The sequence below is a fragment of the Crocuta crocuta genome, unplaced genomic scaffold, assembly GCF_008692635.1.
Source record: "Crocuta crocuta isolate KB4526 unplaced genomic scaffold, BGI_CrCroc_1.0 scaffold153, whole genome shotgun sequence".
In the NCBI taxonomy this organism is placed as follows: domain Eukaryota; kingdom Metazoa; phylum Chordata; class Mammalia; order Carnivora; family Hyaenidae; genus Crocuta; species Crocuta crocuta.
Genome location: NW_027529525.1, coordinates 3012950 through 3038540, shown reverse-complemented (window position 1 = coordinate 3038540; position 25591 = coordinate 3012950). Strand labels below are relative to the sequence as shown.

Sequence of the window (25591 nt, the reverse complement as noted above, 5' to 3'; positions counted from 1 at the left end):
ACTTTTCAGAATACTACCTCACCTTACAAGATCCATCCTTCTTCATAACATTTTTCCCAGTTATACCTCCCCAAAGCACTTCATCTGTCTTTAGAATTCCCATGCTCCCTTCTGACCTGTGTTCTAGATTTTTCACCATACTTTTCTTATCCCCACTGGTGGACTTTGTCATGCCACATAAAGAATGGGGAGTCTATCTTCCTCATCTTTGATTCACTCATACTGTCTTGCACATAAAAAATGTTTAATGTTGGATGACTGCTAAGCACTGAATGACTCTTTTAGGAAATAAAACATGCCAATTCTGACGGGAGGACATCAAATTTAGCATCAAAGATCTCATTCTAAAAGTATTACCTGAACTGGTCCATTAAAAAGTGAAGAAATTCCTTTATTTCATCTATATGACTGAAGCTAGGAAGGTGTCCTCCAAGAGCTTGGCAGAATCTCTCAGCTTCCTCCCAGTTCCTTTTCCTTACAATTCTTTCTATATGAAACAGCTTAACAAAATACAATGTTAATTTGTTTTGTGGCATAATCATAAAGTATTCATAATTTCAAAATTAATTATGATCAAACTTTTTTATTAAGTTTTTAATTCAAATATAATTAACATACAGTGTTATAGTAGTTTCAGGTGTACAATGTAGTGATTCAATAATTCAATACATTACTCGGTACTCATCAAGATAAGTGCACACTTTAATTCCCTTCACCTATTTTACTCATCACTTCACCCACCTCCCCTCTGGTGACCAACAGTTTGTCCTCTTATCAGTAAGATTCTGTTTTTCGTTTGGCTCTTTTTTCCTTTGTTCATTTATTACATTTCTTAAATTCAAATGTGTAGGCTTCTGAAATAGATTCTTATAGGTGTAATAATAAAAGGAAAATGTTTTTATTTTTACTTGTAATAAAAACAGGTAAAAAACATATACTGTGACACAGATAGGATCTGCTGAAAATGTCAACTAAAGGCCAGCACAGGTGCCAGATGGATGACCTTGCTCAGCCAGGATGGGGAATGGCTCCAGTAATATACCATATTCTCCTGCTTTGCTATAACCTTGAGAAATAAATTGAACCAGTAGGTAAGGCTATAAAGGATATATATGAATACTTTGGGAGTAGACTTCTGCAGAGAAATGTGCTAAAAATAATAATTATGAACATAAAACAATGAGACCTGCCTAAATGCAGGCCTATTTTCTGATGAAGATGAATCAAAGGGCAGACTGTACTTGTCTGCTAACATTGACAGAAGTCAGCAAAACAAAACTTGCCACTTCTATTTCTTTGGTTTGTGATGACTAATTTTATGGCAAAGGAACCACACTCATTTCAAAAACAGAAGAGGAGGAAATGGTACAATGGTAGATTGAATTATTAGTCCCAATTCTTCAGTTCTTTGTGATATAATTGTACATTTCTGCCATGGCCTCTTGGTGGGGGAAGAATACTTCTCCATACCTTGATTTGGGGCCTGACCATGTGACTTGCTGTGATCAATGGTGTATTAGTGAAGATAAGGTGAACAGAGGCCTGAAATGTGTGTATATGGTTAGGTTTGCCTCTCAGGCTCCAGCAATTGACTATAAGAACAAGCCGCTGACAGCTGCTGCCTCTTCAGTCTGACACCCGGGTTGAAGGCTGGCATATCCGACTCAGAGCCTAGAGCCTGGCACCACTGACCTATAGTTGAAAACAGAGCTCACCATTCTAGCCTAAACCAAAGCAATCAATCCCTATTCGACCCAGAGATCTGTGAACATGAGACTAAATGTTTGTTGTCATAGCCACTGAATTTGGGGATGGCGTCAGTTGACTAATACAGGCCCCTAAAATAATTTTTGTTTTAATTGTAAGAACTGACAGAATTCTTCATTTGACAACAAGGATTACAGACAGATGAGAATCATAAGCAAAGCGTTGCATGGCATGTAGCTTACTCAACTTCTCAGAACAAAAGAACACTAGGAAAGAGCCAGTTCTGGCTCTGGCTTTGCTTTTTTGTTTTTGTTTTGTTTTGTTTTGTTTTTTAAAGTGTATTTATTGGGACACCGGGGTGGCTCAGTCAGTTGAGCGTCCGACTTTGGCTTTGTTTATGACCTCACAGTCTGTGAGTTCGAACCCTACATCAGGCTCTGTGCTGATGACTCAGAGCCTGGGGCCTACTTTGGATTCTGTGTCTGCCTCTCTCTCTGTATCTCCCCTGCTCACAGTCTATCTCTCTCTGTCTCTCAAAAATAAACAAATGCTAAAAAAAAATAAATAAACTGTATTTATTTTATTTTGAGGGAGAGAGAGAGTGAGGGCTCGAGCATGCAAGAGGGCAGACAGGGAGGGAGATAGAGAATCCCAAGCAGGCTCTGGGTTGTCAACACAGAGCCCCAGGTGGAGCTCAATCTCATGAACCATGAAATCATGACTTGACCCAACATCAATAGTCAGAAGCTTAACCAACTGGGCCACCCAGGCACCCAGGCCTTGTTCTTTTGGGTAGGATGTGAGTTTATGTGGAAATGAGCTGTCTTATAACAAAGGCTCAGTGGTGCTCCCAAACACCTTAGTAGGTTACATATGGGTCTGGGAGGAACATAATTTCTACAAGGATCTGGACTAGGATAGTAGAAAGATAATCTCATTGAGGAATTGAATGAGAATGTTACTTTACCTTATAACAAGAAAGACTGGAGGGGAGACTATGCCAGCCTTCAGGACAGGGGTCTTCAGGCTTGGGAGCTACTTCTTCAGGCTCAATGGGCCCACTTATTTTCTTGCAAATTGAAAGTGCTCTGAATTTTCTGCAGTCTTTTACCTCCCACTTTCCAAGAGACTTTCCAGTAGCCATAGCCACACACCCACCTGAAGAAGCTGGGGTTAACAGAAAGTTTAATTAAACATTACATTTGAAAATTAAAGCCCAAACATTCTTGGCCCTTTATTTGAGCCAAGCTTTGGAGAAAGAATATAAAAGAAAATGGACAAAGAAATGTGTTGTTTATAATGATGATGATGATGATAATGATGACGACGACAATGGTGGTAATAAAGAGAAGTGTTTATTACTTGCTAAGTACTATTGTAAGAGGATTAAATGAATCAGTCCTCACAACAAACCTCAGGAGTTGTTCTATTGTCATACTAAGGTATAGTGAAGACTAGTGACTTGTCCAAGTAAAAGGTTAGTAAGTGGTTGGTAAGTGGTTGATCCAAAATTAGAGTCCAGGAGGTCTGCATGTGGGGCTGTATCCTAAACCATTATGCTGCTCAAGGTAGCCTAAGTGGCTCATATTCATATTAGCTTAACAACTTTGAACAGTTAGTTTTAAAGCAACTTAATAACCCTCAAAACAAAACTCTTTCAGATTCAAATCCAAAGGAAGAGCTGGTATAATAAAGGTAGAAGGAGGTATATGGTAACATACATTTGTTGACTATTTATTTTATGGTAGCCAGAATTTTATTTATTCACAACATTAAGAAACAGTTTGTATTATCAGTTCCATTTTTCAAATAAAGAGTAAGTGACTTGCTACAACCATAGTTAGTGAGTGGTAGAGTCAGCACTTGAACCCAGGTTGTCTGGCAAAGTGCCATCCTTCCTTTTCCATTACACCATACTGCCTGAGGTGGGCAGAAGAAAAGAAGAGCATAGGTTGGAAAGTAATAAGGACAACTTCCATTCCACGAAGCAGACATTGTCTCATGTGCCATACATGGACAACAATTGGAACAAGGGACTGGGAGGAAAATGCTGTGCTGCCCTGAATGTGTGTGCTATTTCCCTCCTGTTCAGCCCGCTACCCATGCCTTGTCCATGATGGACCAAGCTGGTTGAAGCTGGGAGTAAGTGTGGTGAAGAGAGCTTAATGGTAGTCTTTCTGGCTATAGAACTCAGAAAATGTCATTGTAGCTACATTCTTAGCATCTCTCTAATCAGTGAGGCTTATCTGTGAAGAATATGACATTGACTCTAATATATCAGAATGCCTATAAAAGAAATCCTATGTGTTTTATATATTAGAACATTATAATTTAAGGTGATATTTAAGCAGGATTGGCACCTGATCCTCCATCTTCTACAAGTGAAAAGATGACTTTGCTATCAGTACCATTCACATTTATGGTGGTGGGCATCTATTTCAATTTTTATGTATCATTATACATTCACATGTTCCAATTATTGCTTTATAAAGAGTGGTCTTAGTGATCACATTGTACAAAAGCAAAAAAAAAAAAAATTATCCAAAGGGAGGAAAGTTGAATGCTTTATATCTCCAGTCTTATAGAAAGCCAAAATCCTCTTTAAAAGGATTTTGGGGGCACCTGGGTGGCTCAGTTGGTTGAGCGACAGACTTCAGCTCAGGTGATGATCTCACAGTTTGTGAGTTCAAGCCCAGCATCGTGCTTGCTGCTGTCAGTGCAGATCCTGTTTCAGAAGGATGAACTAACTTTCAGAATAAATAATACCTACAATATATTGCCTCCTTAATTCCCACACATTGGGAATAATAGAAATAAACACATTCAATTTTGGATAAAGAAATAAAAAGCAGAGAGATGAATATGTAAAGCATTTCAAAATGAAACTTCTAGATTCTGTTGGAGACTTACTTGGAAAAGATTAAAAAAAAAACACCTCACACTGATAGTTCTAGCTTTGTGCCATTAGAGACAGTTTCCGAGCACTGAGTTTTTTAGTTCCTTTTACTGGATGATTCATAAGGATTTAATAAGGAAGATACACACACTCCTTCTATTTATGATTCCATAGATGGACTGTCATCCTGAAGATTATCATTTTCCTCACATTTCAAAGTAAGTGAAGAACATATTTGAGAGGGATACTGCATTTCACTAGTCATCATATTCTACTACTTTAAAGGCTAAGGCACTCACCTGGCTCAAGAAAATTCCAGTTGGAAAAGGTTACAACTTGCTTTACTCCACCAACACCTGTCCAGCTATACTCTCCATGTGAATCTGTATCTCTCAGGCCAGTCCAGAAGTATTTTCCTGGAGACTTAGTATACTTTTTAATCATATCATTCAGGTATTCTTGCTCAAATCTACAAAACAGGAGTCAAATTAGTAGGTGTTTGTTATAATGACTGAATTACTACATAAACTGAAGATGCATCTTTTTCTTAGGAAGCTTATTTAGCAAAGGGATCCAGAGTTAAAAGTTCACCAGTACAAGTCTCCTGATGGTCACACCTGCTAGTTATAGTCAGATTGCACTTGGTTCCAAAAGGGACCTCATCCTTGTAAATCTTGTAACAGGTTTCTCCATGTCTTTTCCAACCCTAAATCAGAGGAGAAATATCATCACACTGTCTCTCAAACTTGATGTCCTCAGTCTGACAGGCACTGATAAAATCTCACACTTAGAGAAATTAAGGGCATGGCCAGTAAACTCATTCACATGATGAAGGTAGGGTAACGACTTCACAGAGAACTCCCACAAGAGTGTGAGCCTGTGTCAGAAAGATTGTGTGTCTTAATTCTCTTTACCTCTAGGGCAAGCTCATCATACTATAATATTATTGGTCGCATGATTTTTGAACAGGATAAATATAAATTGGGGAAGTAAAGATATCAACATTAAGAACTGTAATCACATACATTTTTATAGAAATTCATGAATAGGTAACTCTTTTTCCTATAATATCTTTTTCTTCTGTAAAAATGCCAAAATGTTATGATTCACTGCCCTCTGATTTGCTCTAACATAAATGAACAGAAGGTAGTCCTTTCTTCTATTTTCTAGCTCTGAATTGTTTCAGTTTCACCTACCAGCCTTAACCAAGAAAATGTAATATTCCCTAGAAAAACTTACACAGGGATTTTACATACCTCATCTGGAGGACACATCTTATCAGATGTTGTATCATTCATTTTTTCTCCCTTTTTCTTACATACATATTTAAGCTTCTCTTCACATGATTGGACTTTCCACTGACCTAGCTTTTTAAAAATAGAAAAAAAATTTCCACAGAGAAATTATTTTCCATATATTTAGAATTGAACTCTAATGTCATTTTAATTAATCAATCAATCAATCAATCAATCAATTGATTAATTCTCAAGTTAGCTAACATACAGTGTAGTCTTAGCTTCAGGAGTAGATTCCCATGATTCATCACTAGCATATAACACCCAGTGCTCATCCCAACATGTACCTTCCTCAATGCCCATCACCCATTTTTCCCACCACCTCAAACCCCTACCCCCATCAACCCTCAGTTTGTTCTTTGTATTTAAGAGTCTCTTATGGTTTGCCTCTCTCTCTGTTTTTATCTTATTTTTCCCTTAATAACATGTGGTTACATACACACACACACACACATAAATAAGAATGAAATATTGCCATTTGCAACAACATAGATGGAACTGGAGGGTATTATGCTAAGCAAAATAAGTCAGCCAAAGAAAGACAGATATGATATGATTTCACTCATATGTGGAATTTGAGAAATCTAACTTATTTTAAATCAGGACAGTTTCTTCTTCTTCTTCTTCTTCTTTTTTTTTTTTTTTTACAAGTAGTTTATTGTCAAATTAGTTTCCACATAACACCCAGTGCTCATCCCCACAAGTGCCCTTCTTCATGCCCATCCCCCCTCCCCCCCACATCCATCAGTCCTCAGTTTTTGTCAGCATTCAAGAGTCTCTCATTGTTTGCCTCTCTCCCTTCCCCCCCCATTTCCCCCCTTCTTCTCCCCCTTGTTCCTCAGTTCAGTTCCTCCTAATCCTCCTATACGTGCAAACATATGATATTTGCAGGACAGTTTCTTCTCACGGTGCCTGGGTAGCTCAGCTGGTGAAGCATCCAACTTCAGCTCAGGTCATGCTCTCCTGGCTCAAGGGTTCAAGTCCTGCGTTGGGCTCTGTGCTGCCAGCTCAGAGCCTGGAATCTGCTTCAGATTCTGTGTCTCCCTCTCACTCTGCCCTCCCCACCTTGAGCTCTGTCTCTCTCTCTCTCTCTCAAGAATAAATAAACATTAAAAAAAAGATAGTTTCTTCTCACAAAACTGTGAGCAAGGAGCAGAGTGGGGGAGGGGGAGGGAATGAGAAAATGACTATAAATGCATGACTAAATCTGAGAACATACTCCTAGGAAATGCTGTTGACCAGGCTTGCAAGGTTGCGGTTCACAGTCTGTTATTTCAGAACCATCTCAAGGTCATAGTGGAGACGAATTCCATTTTCTTTTAAGATTAACAATAAAACCATCAAAGGGCATTTAGTACAGAAGTTGAGGAAAGAAGAACTCGGCCAGCACACAGTTGCCAGAGTTGAGTCTTCTTCCATACGATATGGCCAGTTTGCCCATGGGTTATAATCTTTTGGATGTATCAACCACCCATGCTCTCAGTTTCCTCATATGTAAAATGATGGTTAGAACAGCTACTCTCTAAAAATTCCAGAATCAAAATTTTCTTCCAACTCTACTTCAACCTAGATTTCAAAGTTCTCTTTCAAATATGCTACTTAGCATTAATTTTGCTGAATTGATTAAGTCATTCTGCTTTCTTCAAATTAAGTTTCAATTGTGATAAGGGTCAGTTTTAAACACTGGAATGCTATCTAAATATGCTATCAGTTTACTCTTGCCTATTGGACCTCACTTCTATCTTTGACACTCTACCAAAGATATCTTAAATACCCTTTTAAATAGAGCACCAAATGTGACACCCTTCTAAATTCATCTTTGACAACTTTCTAAATAAATCTTTACTCATGAAACACTTCTAAATACACATATCATTTATTGTTTCTACTTAAATCTCTCTAGAAGTTTGGGTGACACAAACCTCCTAAACAATTAGGAGTCCCCAGGAAAGCAATACAAACAAAGTATAGAGACACATATATCTTTTCTGTCAACACACAACCTGTTTTGAACTCGTAACTAAAGCATGATCAATAAATATTTAAGCATTCTACAGAAAATGTTCTCTGAAAAACATTAGACCTAATTTTTATTTTTTTATTTTATGGATCTATTTATTTATTTTAAAGTTCTTTTTTATTTTTATTTTATTATTTTTTAAAATATTTTTATTGATTTCTAGGAGAGAGAGAGAGAGAGAGAGCGTGAGCAGGGGAAGGTCAGAGAGAGGGAGTCACAGACCGAAACAGGCTCCAGGCTCTGAGCTGGCAGTCAGCACAGAGCCCGATGCGGGGCTCGAACCCACGAACCGTGAGATCATGACCCAAGCGAAAGTCGGACGCTTAACTGACTAAGCCACCCAGGCGCCCCAGTTCTTTTTTATTTTTAAACTAATCTCTACACCCAGTGTGGAGCTTGACATCACAACACTGAGATCAAGAGCTGCATGCTTTACTGACTGAGCCAGCCAGGCACCCTTAGGCCTAATTTTTAAATAAAAATATTTTGTGACTCTCAAAGTAGGATGAATGTGAAACTTAATCTGAACATGAATTCAGAAGATGGTATTTTTCAGTTTAAGTTGTGACTTTATGTTAAATATCATAATCATGGTCCAGGGAAAAGCACCTTATTAGAACCAATATGATACAAGAATTGAGTTCTAAAGGGATTTTCTTCATCTGTTTCAGACCAGAGCAGATACTCTTAGACAGGAAGAAGATTGCTTATTTATTCTTTGTTTTACTTACCTCTTTTTTTTTTTTAATGTTTTTTATTTATTTTTAGGAGAGAGAGAGAGAGAGACAGCGTGAGCAGGGGAGGATCAGAGAGAGAGGGAGTCACAGACTGAAACAGGCTCCAGGCTCTGAGCTGGCAGTCAGCACAGAGCCCGATGCGGGGCTCGAACCCACGAACCGTGAGATCATGACCCAAGCGAAAGTCGGACGCTTAACCGACTAAGCCACCCAGGCGCCCCACTTACCTCTTTTTTCTAGTAGCTACCAGAAAGACAATCTACAGGGCTCTTACCTTTTATTTTCTTTCCCAGCTTATATACAAATATCCCAATCAAAGTCATCTTAACATTATTGTTTAGTCTATAATAAGAACATAAATAAACCACGGAAGGTTTCCTACCTTTCCTAAATAGGAAACGCAGTTGGGAGTCTTGTTGTAGGGAACATTTGGCTCATTTTTATTCCAATATGTTAAAGTAACTTCCGTATCATCCGACCACTGAAATAAAGTTGGTATATTTTTGTTCTTAAGACCTGTCCATATTTCTTGTTTGGCATCTAAAGGAAAAATGTTTTATTTATTTATTTTATTTATCAATTACATACTTCAATATGTACACTGTTACTAATTTTTACTTTCTGATAATGGGGTTGTAACAGCCTGATTGGTATTTATAATTAACCTATTAAAATATTGATGTTAGGAAGGCCAGGAGTCGAGTGCTCTTTTGGGGACTTATGCAGGTTAGGTGTGCCTGATTTCAGGTTTAGATAAACCTTGCTTTATGGGATATACAAATTTCTACCACTTCACTTCTACAAAAAAACATATGTATGTGTTTTCACTAACTAAAAGAAATCTGAAAAGGATTTTTGCTTTTACAAAATGGTAATTGATTCTTTGTTTTATGCTATTTTGGTTTATGAAAGGTTTCATAAGAACAGTACGCTTTTGGGTAGCAGGGGAAACCTATAATGAAATTCTACAAATATAATCATAGATACTCCAGTTAGAATAGGACTGGTGTCCATCGCTGCCCTAGAATCACTATGCTGCCTTCCCAGGTAAAACAATTAGCACCATGCTGACATGGGATAGGTATACATTATTAGTTATTATGATTAGCAAATACTAGGAGGAGGATATAATACTGCTTGCTAGTGTATTTTTCTTCTTCAGTGTTTAGCTTTTAAATAATTACAAAAGTAAAATAATCATCACTTAAGCATATGGAACAACTTAAATAGTATTTAGATTATGAGAAGAGGGAAATTAACCATTGGCTGTAGAGTCAAATTGGTAGCTACTAGCAAATGTGGTTATTTTTACATTAATTAAAATTAATTAAAAGTAAAAATTCAGTTCCTCAGTTATATTTCAAGTGCTCAAAAGCCACAAATGGCTGGTGGCCGTTGTATTAGACAGCATAGATTACAGAATAGTTCCATCATCGTAGAAATTTCTATTGCACAGTGCTGATCTCTAAGGATGATTGTAAGCTTTTCATTCCCATGAAGAGTCTGAAAATTAGGGGTGCTTTAGAATGTTTTAAACCTCTCAAGAAGGATATTTTAAAAACTTACCTCCATTATGGAGTTTTGTGACAACAACCTCCACATCTGCTAAAGAATGAATGCTGATGAGGTCACTGCTTAAGGCTTTGCATTTCATATGTGCCTTATCCCAGGAATCACTTTCATTTACCAGCAGATAGCAAAACCCATTATTTGACATCCAGCCTTCATCACAGTGCGTATCTGAATATGTCCAAATATCTGGGGGAAAAGCATCTATTTATATTCCAGTAAGGACACATCAAAAACATTGCAAATTCTTTCTCACATTATCAGGATTCTGGAAAACTAGGAAATGTGATGTCAAATATTACAAGGACGTGAATTTATGTGGTGCCTCACTCTACATAGCACTGTAAGAGTGACTACAGGGATGCAGGTAATGATATGACTTTAATGTGATACAAATGTGCTACATGATTGGGCTCCGACTCCTTGAGGAGGGACTGCCCTTAGTACTAGTTGATAGAAGAATGATGTAGGGTAAGCCATTTGCTGACAAATCTCTTCCTTGCTAAGGTATTTGTTAGGTTCCCCTCCAGTCTCTGACTCTGAGAAGTTATGAAGTCCAACCTCCTTTCATGTATGGTCAGATTAGCAAGGGAATGTGCATTAATGCTCACTGTTGAACAAAGGACAGGCAGAGATTTAAGAAACAGAGTAAAACATTTATAAATTCCACATGAAAGAGAAGATAGCACTAGACAGAAAGGGCACAGGGCCTCTCTGGACCTCTTCTTTCCTTCCCTCTACTAGACCTACATCCTCATAGAATTAGTGATTCTTTGTTTTGACCATGTTAAAACTCACTCAAATTATGGTCAAGAAAGATTGGAGAAAAGACTGAGGTATAAAACCATACAAAATACTTCTACTCCTCTTAATAGAATTAGAAATTAAGTTAATTACTCAGACTTTGTGGATTCAGAACTGTTTGGAATGTCTGTTGTATGGAAACACAGCATCTTAAAAATGTAAACATTGAAAGATAAAAGTCAGGTCAAGTTAGCTTCTCACACTTGAGAACAAGAGAAAACAAGAGAACTCAACTAATTTTAAGTTTCTGAAATAGAACATGGTATTATTATTATATTTTACAATTATGATAAAGGAACAGAGGAGAAAACACCCATAATTGAACTTAGAATAAATGTTTTCCTATTCTGGTCTTTGTCTCTATGAATACATATTTTTACAAGATTAAAATGATAAATAGGCATATCATTTTGTTATGTTTTTGTATTTTCCTGCTGGCACAGTTATTTTAATAAATGCATATTATTCAATCATGTGGAAACATCATGATTTACTTAATAATTGCTACTCTGCTACAGGATATTTACTTGATCTATCATCAGTCATCCTGTTTTATTTTCATCTGTGCTGTCTTTCCTATTATGCTTTTTCTTGTATGGACTAAATTTGGTTTGAATCAACTTGGAAGATAAATGTTCATTTTCACCTATGATTTTAAACATCTTCCAATAATTTTTATTCTATATAATTATTTTTCAGTCTTAAAAAATAGTTTTATGCTCCTATAGGGATAAGCAATTTTATTCCCTTCCCCCAACATTCTTTAAACAAGACATTTTAAAACCTCCTTTTTTTCTCTCCCAGTTTTCAGTATTAGTTTTTCTTGCTCAGGAGGATTTAATCAAACACCAGGTATGTGGTGGGCCCTGTGCAAGACAGTAAGGGCACTCCTCTTCTTATTCTTTCAAAGGCTTCTGAAGTTTCTCTGAACCTCAGAAGTTTCAACTGTTCCATGATTCTCTTATACTTGGGAAAAAACCCTCCTTGTACACATTTTGGACTTCTGCACTCCACCTTTTCTACTTGATCTATCAACACAATAACCTAAATAAGCAGCTTGGTGAAAAAAGACATAGCAGGGGTGGGCATCGTGGGGGCAGGAATGGAAACCCTAGGAAAGTTCCCATGTCAACGATTTTTTTAGTTCTCACAGAGGCAGGTAAAATATAGGACCTGAGTGCACATCAGCATCATCAGGTCCACAGAGTCTTTGATTTGCCCCAGATTTCAAATCTGGGGTGGTGGGTCCTAAGAATTTGCATTTCTAATGGGTACATTTGATACCAATACTCTAAGGAACCACACTCTGAGAAACAGTGCTCTAAAGAAAAAAGCCACCTTTGAATAGAAATATATTTCTTACCGAGGATATCTCTGCCTTCTTGTGAGGATATATCAAACCAAAGCTTTATGCATATATAGTTGATGACATCTAACCACTGGGTCAAAATGAAGTAGTTTTTAGCATTGGCAGTATCAGGTGAAGGAAAAGATATCTAAAATGGATTTACTTGACTTCACAAAACTATAACTTTAAGACCTACTTGCACAGAAACTGGAAAAGATACCTGTGAACTCCACTGTGTTATTTAATGGTTTCTTGCAGACATATGGCAGTTGAGCTTCACAGGAAAAACTCTGCCATAGACCAGACCTGGCATCCATTCTTGCACAGCTTGATCCACCTATTATCATAGGTGTACTAGGCATATCTTAAATGATTAGAAAGAGAAAGTTAGGGCCAAAGTGGTGGTTAGAAAATATAACTTGTATTCCTAATATTCTGCTTTTATGGGAGCTCATAAAATAGATAAAACCTTCTACTAAAGCCTCCATGGACACTCATGTGCTTAAATATGTCTTTCTTCTAAAATACAGCATACAGGGTGAAACACTCTGATACACTATGGTTAACTCAAAAACAAAACCCAAAACAAAAACCAAACCTCTCCCCCAATCAACTTCCATGTCATATTCTATGGTAAGTAGCTCTTAATCTGCTACTCTATACCATAGGTACACTATACTGATTTAAGATTTGGTGATGCCCTTAAGACCTTGAATTAAAGGTTAAATTGTCTTTAAAGATTTTATTTACTGAGATAATAGAGAATTTATTCACTGATGATGAAATTTCATTAAACAAAAATGACTATTGGTATTTTATTGCACTTAACTCATATTTTTTATATGTGTACAGAATGCATTTGTATGAAGCTAGTGTTAATTTTCAGGTTCTACATTTTTCAGAAGGCTGAGATTTTTATTTTTATTTGAGAGAGAGAGAGAGAGAGACAGAAAGAGAGAGAGAGAGAGAGACATAAGGAGAGGAAAAGAGAAACTTAAGCAAGGCTCATGCTTAGTGTGGAGCCTGACATGGGGCTAGATCCCATGACCTTGGGATCATGACCTGAGTTGAAATCAAGAGTCAGTTGAATGTGCTGTGTTCAAACCCCAGTCAGACTCTGCACTGGGCATGGAGACTACTTAAGATTCTCTCTCTCCCTCTGCCCCTCCTCTGTTCATGCTTCCTTGTACTTTTTCTCTCTGAAAAAAATTAATTGCATAAAAAGGTATCTAAATTTCTTTTGGGGAGAAAATATATTGGCTAACTAGGGTTATTTTTTTTTAAATAGTTTATTATCAAGTTGGTTACCATATAACACCCAGTGCTCATCCCAACAAGTGCCCCCCTACATGCCCATCATCCCCCTTCCTTTCTCCCCCACCTCCATCAGCCCTCAGTTTGTTCTCAGCATTCAAGAGTCTCTCATGGTTTGCCTCCCTCCCTCTCCTTAACTATTTTTCCCTTTCCCCTCCCCCATGGTCCTCCATTAAGTTCCTCCTAATCCACCTATACATGCAAACATGGTATCTGTCCTTCTTTGCCTTATTTCGTTCAGCATAACACCCTCAAGTTCCATCCATGTTGCTACACATGGCCAGATTTCATTCTTTCTCATTGCCGTGTAGTATTCCATTGTATAGATAAACCACATCTTCTTGATCCATTTGTCAGTTGATGGACACTTGGGCTCTTTCCATGTCTTNTCTTTGTGTCTTCTTCAATTTCCTTCATAAGTTTTCTAAAGTTTTCATCGTACAGTTCTCCTATATCTTTGGTTAGGTTTATTCCTAGGAATTTTATGTNGGTTTTTTGTGGTTCCATACAAATTTTAGGATAGTTCTAGTTTTGAGATTAATGCTGGTACAATTTTGATTGGGATTGCATTGAAGGTGTAGATTGCTTTGGGTAGTAATGACATTTTAACAATATTTATTCTTCCGACCCATGAGCATGGACTTTTTTTCCATTTCTTTGTGTCTTCTTCACTTTCCTTCATAAGTTTTCTAAAGTTTTCATCGTACAGTTCTCCTATATCTTTGGTTAGGTTTATTCCTAGGAATTTTATGTTTTTCTGTGCAGTTGTGAATGGGATCAGTTTCTTGATTTCTCTTTCTGTTGCTTCATTATTGGTGTATAAAAATGCAACTGAGGGGCGCCTGGGTGGCTTAGTCGGTTAGGCGTCTGACTTTCGCTTAGGTCATGATCTCGCGGTTCGTGGGTTCGTGCCCCGCGTCGGGCTCTGTGCTGACTGCCAGCTCAGAGCCTGGAGCCTGTTTCAGTCTGTGACTCTCTCTCTCTCTCTGACCCTCCCCTGCTCACGCTGTCTCTCTCTCTCTCTCCTAGAAATAAATAAAATATTTAAAAAGAAGAAAAAAATGCAACCGATTTCTGTACATTGATTTTGAACCCTGCAACTTTGCTGAATTCATGGATCATTTCTAGTAGGCTTATGGTGGAGTCTATCGGGTTTTCTTTTTTCATTTTTAAAATTTATTTCTGAGAGAGAGATAGCATGAGCAGGGGAGAGTCAGAGAGAGAGGGTGACACAGAATCTGAAACAAGTTCCAGGCTCTGAGCCAGCTGTCAGCACAGAGCCTGATGTGGGTCTCGAACTGTGAGATCATGACCTGAGCTGAAGTCTGATGCTTAACTGACTGAGCCACCCAGGTGCCCCTGGTTTTCCATGTACAGTACCATGGTGTCTGGAAAAAGTGAAAGTTTGACTTTTTCTTTGACAATTCTGATACCTCGTATTTCCTTTTGTGGTCTGATTGCTGATGCTAGAATTTCCAGCACTATGTTAAACAACAGTGGTGAGAGTGGACATCCCTGTCCTGTTCCTGATTTCAGGGGGAAAGCTCTCAGTTTTTCCCCATTGAAGATGATGTTAGTGGAAGGTTTCTCATAAATGGCTTTTATGATGTTTAAGTAAGTTCCTTCTATCCCGAATTTCTTGAGGGTTTTATTAATAAGCGATGCTGTATTTTGTCAAATGCTTTTTCTGCATCTATCGACAGGATCATATGGTTTTATCTTTTCATTTGTTAATATGATGTGTCACATTGATTGATTTGCAAATATTGAACCAGTCCTATAACCCAGGAATGAATCCCACTTGATCATGGTGGATAATTTTTTTTATGTCCTGTTGAATTCAATTTGCAGGTATCTTTTTGAGGATTTTTGCATCCGTATTCATCAAGGATATTGGCCTGTAGTTCTCTTTTTTTACTGGGTTCTGTCTGGCTTGGGAATCAAAGTGATGCTGACTTCATAGGATGAGTCCAGAGGTTTTCCTTTGATTTCTATTTTTGGAATAGCTTGAGAAGAATGGCTATTAACTCTGTTTTACCTGGTTCTGGGCTCTTATTTGTTGGGAGATTTTTNCATTCATGATTTTGTCTATTTGGGTGCTCTCTCTTTTCTTTTTGAGAAGCCTGGCTAGAGGTTTGTCAATTTTGTTTATTTTTTCAAAAAACCAACTCTTGGTTTCATTGATCTGTTCAACTGTTTTTATAGTGTCTATATTGTTTATTTCTGCCCTTATTTTTATTATTTCCCTTCTCTCCTACTTGGTTTGGGGAGTTCTTGTTACTGTCCTTCTAGTTCCTTTAGGTGCACTGTTAGATTTTGTACTTGCGCTTTTTCTAATTTCTNCATCTGGTCCCATGTGTCGTTCATGTCCATTGTTTCTTTAGTGATTTTTCTGTCTAGTTGATCTATCCATTGCTGTAAGCAGAGTATTAAAGTCCCCTGCTATTAGCACATTCTTGGCCATAAGATTGTTTCTGTTTGTGATTAATTGTTTTATGTATTTGGATACTCCCATATTGGCGCATAGACATTTATAATTGTTAGCTCTTCCTGATGGGTAGATCCTGTAATTATTATATAATGCCCTTCTTCATCTCTTGTTACTGCCTTTACTTTAAAGTCCAGTTTGTCTGATATAAATATAGCTACTCCAGCTTTCTTTTGACTTGCAGTAGCATGATATATATTTCTCCATCCCATTACTTTCAATCTGAAGATGTCCTCAGGTCTAAAATGAGTCTCTTGTAGACAGAAAATAGATGGATTTTGTTTTTTTATCCATGCTGCTACCCTATGTCTTTTGATTGGACAATTTAGTCCATTTAATTCAGTGTTATTACTGAAAAATATGGGTTTAGAGTCTTTGTGTTCTCTGTAGGATTCATGCTTGTGGTGGTGTCTCTGATACCTTGTGTTCCTTGCAACATTTCCCTCATAGCATCCCCCTCAGGATATCCTGTAGGGCTGGATTAGTGGTGATGAATTCTTTCAATTTTTGTTTATTTCGAAAGACTTTTATCTCTCCTTCTATTCTCAAAGGCAGGCTTGCCGGATAGAGGATTCTTGCCTGGATATGTTTTTGTTCATCATATTGAAGATTTCCTGCCATTCCTTTCTGGCCTGCCAAGTTTCAGCTGGTAGGTCTGTAACCACTCTGATGGGTTTCCCTTTGTATGTTAGGGTCCTTTTCTCCCTAGTTGCTTTCAGAATTCTCTCCTTGTCCTTATATTTTGCCAGTTTTACTATGATATGCCGTGCAGAAGATCGATTGAAGTTACGTCTGAGGGGAGTTCTCTGTGCCTCTTGGATTTCAATGTCTGTTTCCTTCCCCAGATTGGGGACGTTTTTATCTATAATTTGTTCAAGGACTCCTTCAGCGCCCCTCCCTCTCTCCTCCTCTTCTGGAATTCCTATGATACAGATATTGTTCCATTTGATTGTATCACTCAGCTCTCAAACTGTCCTTTTGTGTTCCTGGATCAGTTTATCTCTCTTTTTCTCGCCTTCCTCTGTTTCTATAATTGTGTCTTCTAACTCACCTATTCTCTCTGCCTCTTCAATCTGTGCATTGGATGCCTCCATTTTATTGTGTACCTCATTTATAGCATTTTTAAATTCATCACAACTATTTTTAAGCTCCATAATCTTTGTAGCAATAGTTTCTCTGATGTCTTCCATGACATTTTCAAGCCCAGTGATTAATTTTATGATATTGTTCTAAATTTTTGTTCAGTTATGTTGCTTATATCCGTTTTGAGCAGTTCTTTAGCTGTCATTTCTTCCTGGAATTTCTTTGGAGGAGGGTTCTTCCATGTCATCATTTTGGCTAGCTTTCTGTCTCTTATTAGTTTTAAAAGCTTGTTATGCACACTGCACCTGCAAGTACCTCTGTATTAAAGAAGGCTCTTTGACTGTCCAGGGCCTGTCTGTTCAGGAAGTGTTCTTTGAATGGTGTCTCTTGGTCTCTCTTGTTGAGACTTTGGTTATCTTATTTCCCTATTTGTATTGGTATTTGGGACTCTCCACCATGTGTACTTTGGCTCATTTCTTGAGGTAGCCCTATAAGGTTTTTCTTTTTTTTTCCTTTCTCAGCAGACTCTGTGTCCTCTTCCTCCCAAACTCCTGCTGTTCTGTAAGGGTTCCTATGGCTCCAGGTCTTCTCCGTTTGAGAGATGGGGGCAAGTGAGATGTATGGAGCTCTCTACTTCTCCACCATCTTGCCCCTCTATCTTGGATTTTGTTTGTTTTATTCACTATAAAACTTTCTTTAAGGTACTTATGTGTGCAATAAAATATAACCATTAGGTTGTCAGTACTTGAGCACTACTATAGGAGACCCCGAGAATTTTAAAATGAGAGAACATTTTTGCACTGGAGTTGAGCTGCAGATGAAACACCATGGGTCAGTCACAGACATGTCAGGTCCCTTAAAGGATACAGAACAACTGCCAGGCCATGTGATAAGGCTTATTCTGCTGTTACCTAAAAATGTAGGGTTGCTGCCATAAGGGTTAGAGACAAATGCTCAGTTATCCATCGTATGGCTCAACTTGGCTATCATATATCACAAAAATGAAGGAATTGGGGGGGGGGGGAATTCTTCTGAGAGTTAACCATAATAACAGTTGCCAAGATTTGAAATTTTTATAAGCTCACAGTGAGTGAGATGCTTTTGTTTATTTACTTTTTTGAAGATTTTCCTCTGTGCATAATAGGTAGAAGAAGGAGCAGTTACCTGGGTCCCAGTTGAGAAAGTTTAATGGCTTGTGATCTGACCATTCCCAACCTCTAGTAGAGTATAGTTGATTTAAGCCAATCCAGAAAATTCTTGGAATGCCTTCTTTTTCTGTAAGAATCACATAATTTTAACAAGAGGCAAGATTACCTAAATTATTATGTAAGTCAGACTTAAGTTTCTACTAATAGCAAAAATATCTGAAGCCCATGATTGTGAGGCAGGAATCCTGCAGAGGTGTTTATCCAACAAAGGCAGGTGATGCTAAAGGCTGATAAGTTAAGTCAATTCTGCATTCCCATTAGCCTCTCCCTTTCTTCTAAGGTAAGAACAAAATCTCAGCTGTTCCACTATTTTTAATTCTCTTTTACTAATACAGAATAAAAACAGTTTCCATCGTATGTCTCAATTTTGAAGAACTGATTATATTCCAGACTGACAGTTTAAATTCATTAAGCACATATTATTTAACTGGTACTAAGGATATAAAAATCTAAAATACAAAGTTTCTACCCCCATGAGGATTTCAATTTAGTAGAAAGGAAAAGATATGGATCCCTCAAAAGGTCAAGTGTTACCCATACTGTTTCAGAAATATGTACAGGGATTGTTTGGTAGGCAATGGAATATGTAGTTTTAGAGTCCAAGGAGACATTTAGGATGAAGACACAGAACAGGACACACACACACACACACACACACACACACACACACACACACTACAGTGGAGATGTATCATTCAAATTCATTATTTGACAATCAGAAGCCATCAGCAAAAAAGAGAAAGAGAAGCAGAGATAATTTAAATAGTGATGCCAGTTGTAAATTTGCCACTCAATATGCATATGCCCACAAACATATGGTAAACTAAATGAAAAGATTATAAGGATTTTTATGCCAGTATCAAGAAAGTCAAAAAAATTATTCAATAACCTGGTAAGACTTTATTAACATCATGAAAAAGGAATTTGAAGATACTGAGGGGCAGGTAGAAGAAAAAGAAGAACTGATGAAATGGCCTATAGAAAACAAGGATGCTGCTGACAAATAGGAAGAGCTAATAGGTTGGAATTTCTATAAATTTGTAGAAATAGTCACAGCAGTAAAACACTTGATAACAGTTTCTTACTTCCTCTCAAGGAATTATGTATGATACATTATTATATTATATGTATGATCTATCTCTCTATATATGTACATTTGAAATATATTTATAACTATAATATTTATAAAATATTAATTTAATATAAAATTTATAAATTATAAATTTAAATTCTATTTAAATTTAATTAAAATGAAAAATTGTAATAATTTATAAAATAATTAAAGGTATATTAATATTATTATATTTTATATTATTTATATGTATATTATGTACATAAAATGGTTCTTAACACATGGATATGCTTTCTTTTCCTTTTTTTTGTGAGAGAGAGAATGTGAGCAGGAGAAGGGAACAGGGAGAAGAAGAGAGAGAATCTTAAGCAGGCCCTAGCATGGAGCCATGATGTGGGGCTTGATTTCATGATGGTGAGGTTATGACTTGTGCCAAAATCAAGAGTTGGATGCCTAACAAAATGAGCCACCCAGGTGTCCCAATATGGATTTCTACATGCAAATCAAACAGATATACCTCATATATATCATTTTGTTCCATTACATATATCAGATATATCTGTATGATTTGCATATAGAAAAGCATATCCATACTTTAAGGGCTTTTTGAGAGAATTTTGACTGACTACACAGTTTTTGCCTTACTGCAGACTTTAGAATGTGAATGCCTAAAACATTTGACTCCACTAGAACTGACATTCAGGAAGTGGAAAAGCTCCTCTGTGTAGAGTAGAAATAGCAAAGATGAAAGGGGCCAAGAGCAGGAACCCAGACACCAACATTAAACAGATGAGCAAGAGTCTGGAAAGAGGGTAGTAAGGACAAAGGCCCAATTACCACTCCACTGAGAAGCAGATGTGAAGTTAGCAGTGAGTTGCAAAGATACACTGTGTCTTCCAGGAACTCGTTTGTGGAAGAGGCAGGTCTTCAGGATCTAGAAGAAAGATACACCTGTATCCGTATCTGTATATGTATCTATATCTGTATTTGTATCCTGTATCTATATAGATATATAGATAGATAGATATCTATATCTGTATCTAAATCTATATCTGTATCTACATCTTTATTTGTATTACATCTATATCTGTATCTACATCTGTATCTGTATCTATATCTATATCCCGTGTCTATATCTATATTTGTATCTACATCTCTATCTGTATTTGTATTTGTATCTATATCTGTATCTGTTTCTGTATCTATATCTATACTGTATTTATTTCTATATCTGTATCTACATCTATCTATCTATAGTTTTTAATGGTAGAAGTTTCAATAAGTTTATGGCCTGTTGGGAGAAGAGTCAGTGGAAGTGAGAGTCAATGAAAATATAAGAGAAAGAACAGCTGGTGTGGATGCAAACAGCTTTCAAAAAGGCATTAACCTTGAACAAACTGGAGGGATGACAGATACAGATAGGACTGTAAGTACAAGGATGGAAAACTAATGGTTTGCTTCACTTTTCTCAAGGAAGTAGATGGTAAGGATACTCCATAAAGAAGGAAAAGGTAAGTATTTGGGTAGATGGCTTGAGGAGAATACTGAAGGGAAATTTGGATTCCTTCTTTTCTTTCACCTTATTAGCATAAGCACTGGCATACAAATTGAGGATTTAATCTAATGTAAATTTCTCATTATGAAAAGCAATTAGTTTTCTAGCCTTCCTAAAGAAGTCCTGGAAACCAAGACATATTTATGGCACTCCAGACTCAACCACACAGGGCATTCCAATTTCCCTTTTTAAATTTTTAATGGAGATACTATGGAGGACCAATCCTTCCCATCCATCCCAAGTTCAATGTACTTCCTTCCATGAAGACTTTTCAGCTATCCCCAGCAGGATATCTGAATAATCCTGTGCTTACCTGCACATGAGAAGTACATATTTATGAAAAAACAAAATAAGCTGATAAGTTCCTAATTTGTTTAATTACACTGTCCTATTTGTTTGCTGTATTGGTGGCTTATTCTTCAAGAGAATCGTAGGATTTTAAAATTGTGACTTTGTTGCCAAATAGGAATGTTCTTACCTGCACATGGGAAGTACATATTTATGAAAAAACAAAATGAACTTTGGAAGCTGATAAGTTCCTAATTTGCTTAATTACACTGTCCTGTTTGTTTGCTGTATTGGTGAATTATTCTTCAATAGAATAGTAGGATTTTAAAATTGTGACTTTGTTGACAAATAGGAATGTTTTTTATCAGTTTTATGCCAGGTGAATATGAATGGGGAATAGATTCTAAAAATTTGGGTTGGTCATATATGAAAGGCAGGTATTTCTTTTATGGTTTGGACAATCTGAAGCTAGACTTTTTTCTCCATACTATCCAAGCAGGAAACTGAACAATTTGAGACTTTGCTCACCCCAATCTTTGCCATCGAGAAACTGATAATTGCTAGCATAAATCCCTATACCTAATCAAATCAAACAGGTGAGTTCACTGAAGTCAATATCTGTCACTGTCCTTAAAACTTGTTCAGACCTGACCTTCTATTTCTATTCCTCACCCCATAAGGGGAACTATAGGTGTAATAATGGCAATGCATATGGAAAGAGCCAGAGAAGAACCTCTTCTAATATTATAAGAAAGGCCAAACTAGCAAGGGGTCCTGATGTAGAAGTAGCCTAGCCTTGGGGCACCTGTTGAGGCCTCTCAAAGAGAACAACCTCTCAGGGTGAAGACAAATGAGGAAGAATGGACTGTTGGGTCTTCTTTTGTAACTCTGGGATGTATCTGTAATTAGAGGTTCCCTGAAGTTTCTGGAAGGCCAGAGCCATGGGAAATCTAATTCTGAAACAAAATCCAGTGAGCATAAGGAAACCAAATCCCCCACCCCTAAAGCCTGTGTATTAGTAAAACAAAACCAAAACAAAACTAAGTGCAGGGCAAGCAGAAAGGAAACAGAAAGCTCTTTTAGATTGCATGGGACTTATTTTCAAAAGGCTGTTTCTGCTTTTTTTCTGGCAGTAGATTCCCTAGTATACCACTAGCTACCAAACTAGAAATCATTTGGGAATAACATTCTCCATTATGCTATGAATATGTACAACTCATTTCCCCAACTAGATCAAGCACTTGGATCACAAAATCTCTGATTCACTTTTGTTGGCCTCACCCTCCTAGCCTAATGTTTATACATGGTGGTTTTCAGTGAAGAGAGAAACTTCAAGAAACTTTGAAGATTTGGATACTGTGAGTTTCAGATGTTAAAGTACAGCTTGAGTCTTGGGAAACCAGCAATTATAATTAGGTTATAATAATTATGTTATGCTTAAACAGCATTCACAGTGAAAAGAAGTTTGGAACATTAGAAAGGGTTATCTCTATTTTTTTTAAACTTTTTTTTCCCTTTTATTTCTAGGAGAGAGAGAGAGAGACAGCGTGAGCAGGGGAGGGTCAGAGAGAGAGGGAGTCACAGACTGAAACAGGCTCCAGGCTCTGAGCTGGCAGTCAGCACAGAGCCCGACACAGGGCTCGAACCCACGAACCGCGAGATCATGACCTAAGGGAAAGTCGGACGCTTAACCGACTAAGCCACCCAGGTGTCCCAGAAAGGGTTATCTCTAAAATTATTGATATATATACAAATTAATGTGGGAAGAGTCTAGCCTAGAAAACAGCAGGGTTATTTAATGTGCTATCTCACTTCTATGAGCTATTACATAAAAATGATAGATAAATCATGTGACATTTACTCCTCCTAATACATCATTAGATTGTTAGGGTTTTGATAGTCATACTTGGACACTTTTCTCCTTCACTGAAAACATCAGTTTCCAAGTGTCAGTATTCTAGGAGGCTTAAATTTATTGGTACTTTTCACCTTCAACAATATTTGTTGTAAGGTTCAGTGAGGTCTGAAAAAGAATTCCATTGACAACTACTAGCCCATCAGACTTATTTGATAGATTTCCATTCTAGAGGTCTGGTTATTCAAGTACCAAACAAAACAGGAAAAGGGTGAAGCTAAGAAAGTAAGAAAGGAGGGTTGAACAAAGTTTTACCTAGAGAGCATGACAAAGGCTAGTAGACTTTTAATGATGAAAAGAAAAAAAAAAGAAAAATATGTAATAGGATTAAGTAATATAGTAAAAAAGTAAGGGTTCTGGAGTCATATATGTTGATATTTGAATCCCAGTTCTGGTACTTCCCAGCTATGTGATGTTGGGCATGTTATTTCTGAGCATCAATTGCTTTATCTGTAAATGGGGATAAAAATACTTGCCTTCTGAGGTTGTAATGATAATTACATTGTTTAATTTATCTGTAGATATGAGGGTTTTGCTCATACTTTGAATTTACCAAATATTAACACTTATTATAAAAGTGTGATAAGATTTATCTGAATTAGTCAATAGGTATTTGTTTCATATATAGCAATAATGCTTAGAGCTTTGTGCAAAAGGAAAAAAAAATGCATGAGACCCACCTATCCCTGAAATGAACCTACTAGTCTTAAGAAAGGTAAATGCAGATACATACTGTATACAACTTGTTTTCAAGTCAGACTGACTGTGTTCAAAGTTTAGCTCTGCTAATTACTTGTGGGTGACCTTGAACAAGTTACATTTCCTCTCTGATCCTCACATTTCTCATCTACAAAGTAAGCTTAATAATAAAAATACCTACACCTCATAGTGTTGTTATATAGTATTGAATAAGATAATGTATTAAAAGCATTTAGTACTCAGTCTGAAACATCCTTGTTGTAATATATTATGATTATTTTTTCATTCAAATCATCAGAGATTCAATAACTTTGGTTTCATGATTTTTAAAAATAATATTAAAAGTTTCTGTTTATAAACTTTCTAGTAAAAGAAGTGCAATACTCTCATGGGAAAAGTTATAGAAGTTTACTGAGTACATAAAAAATGTCCTAAATAAATATAAAGGCATGCCATTTTCATGAATGAGAAGACTTAATAAGTATTGACGGCAGTGCCTATTCAATTAATCTATAATTCAATGCAATTCCAAAGTCCCAATAAAGTTTTTCATTGAGATTAATAAGCTGATCCTTAAATTCATAGAAAAGAATAAGTGGTGAAAAAATAGCCAAGGCAATTCAAGAAAAAAAAATGAGAGGACTTGATCATCCATATTTACCATGCAGCTGGCATAATAAAACAATGTGGAATAGACACATAGACAGACAAGTAGAACAAAGGAATAGGATGGAGAGCCTAGAAATAACCCACATATAATAGGGGAGTTTATATTCATTAGAGGTAGAATAACAAATCTTAGGGGAAAATGTGAAATAAATAGTGCTTGGTCAACTGACATCTATGTGCAGAAAGACAAATTAGATTCCCACCTCTAGAAATTTTATGTCAAATGGATTATGGATATAAATATGAAAAGCATGATTATAAACTTTTGGAAGAAAAATGAGAGGTTATGTTTATCATACTAGAGCTAAGAAAGAATTTGCTAAATAATATAAATAAGCACACAACATTAAGGAAAAGACCAACTGGCCAAATTAAAAGTACCATATCTTTAAATAATAAAAAGTAACAAAACTGAAAAGGCCAAAGACTAGGAAAAGATATTTGTAATCCTACAGCAAAAGACAAGTATATATAAAGAACTATACTAGATCAATAAGAAAAAGGAGGCAAACAATTCAAACAGGAGGCAAAGGATATCACCTGGCAGATCATAAGCTGAAAACCTTAATGCCTAATAAACACAAGGCACAAAACCACATGAATTATCAGGAAAATATAAAAGACAAATGAAATAACCATTTCACATTCATCACAATGGCCAACTAAGTCTCATAACACCAAATGCTAGTGGAGGTGTAAATGAATACAGCCACTTTGGAAAGCAATCTGGAATTTTTGATTAGAGGTGAAGAGACATGCACCCCATGACTCAGCAATTCCTACTCAAGTGAAACTCTCATACATGTCTGCCTCATGAGGTACATATAAGGATGTTCCTTACAGAGGTATTTGTAATAGGAAAAGCTGAAAATAACCTGTTTCTCAATAGGGGGTTGGATAAATTGTGGTTTATTCATACAAAGT

The 25591-nt window shown here is 36.8% G+C and overlaps 1 protein-coding gene across 1 annotated transcript in view; it reads right to left on the bottom strand.

The window, feature by feature from the left end:
- Positions 1 to 25591, bottom strand: part of LY75 (lymphocyte antigen 75) — a 101860-nt gene that overhangs the window by 60233 nt on the left and 16036 nt on the right. The window contains exons 5-13 of the mRNA XM_077761010.1: positions 18426 to 18536; positions 12597 to 12740; positions 10222 to 10413; positions 9038 to 9195; positions 5860 to 5970; positions 5221 to 5309; positions 4903 to 5072; positions 2675 to 2874; positions 358 to 500 (exon numbers count right to left, since the gene is read on the bottom strand). Of these exons, the coding sequence (XP_077617136.1) occupies positions 358 to 500; positions 2675 to 2874; positions 4903 to 5072; positions 5221 to 5309; positions 5860 to 5970; positions 9038 to 9195; positions 10222 to 10413; positions 12597 to 12740; positions 18426 to 18536 (1318 nt within the window). The remainder of the gene's footprint in view (positions 1 to 357; positions 501 to 2674; positions 2875 to 4902; positions 5073 to 5220; positions 5310 to 5859; positions 5971 to 9037; positions 9196 to 10221; positions 10414 to 12596; positions 12741 to 18425; positions 18537 to 25591) is intronic.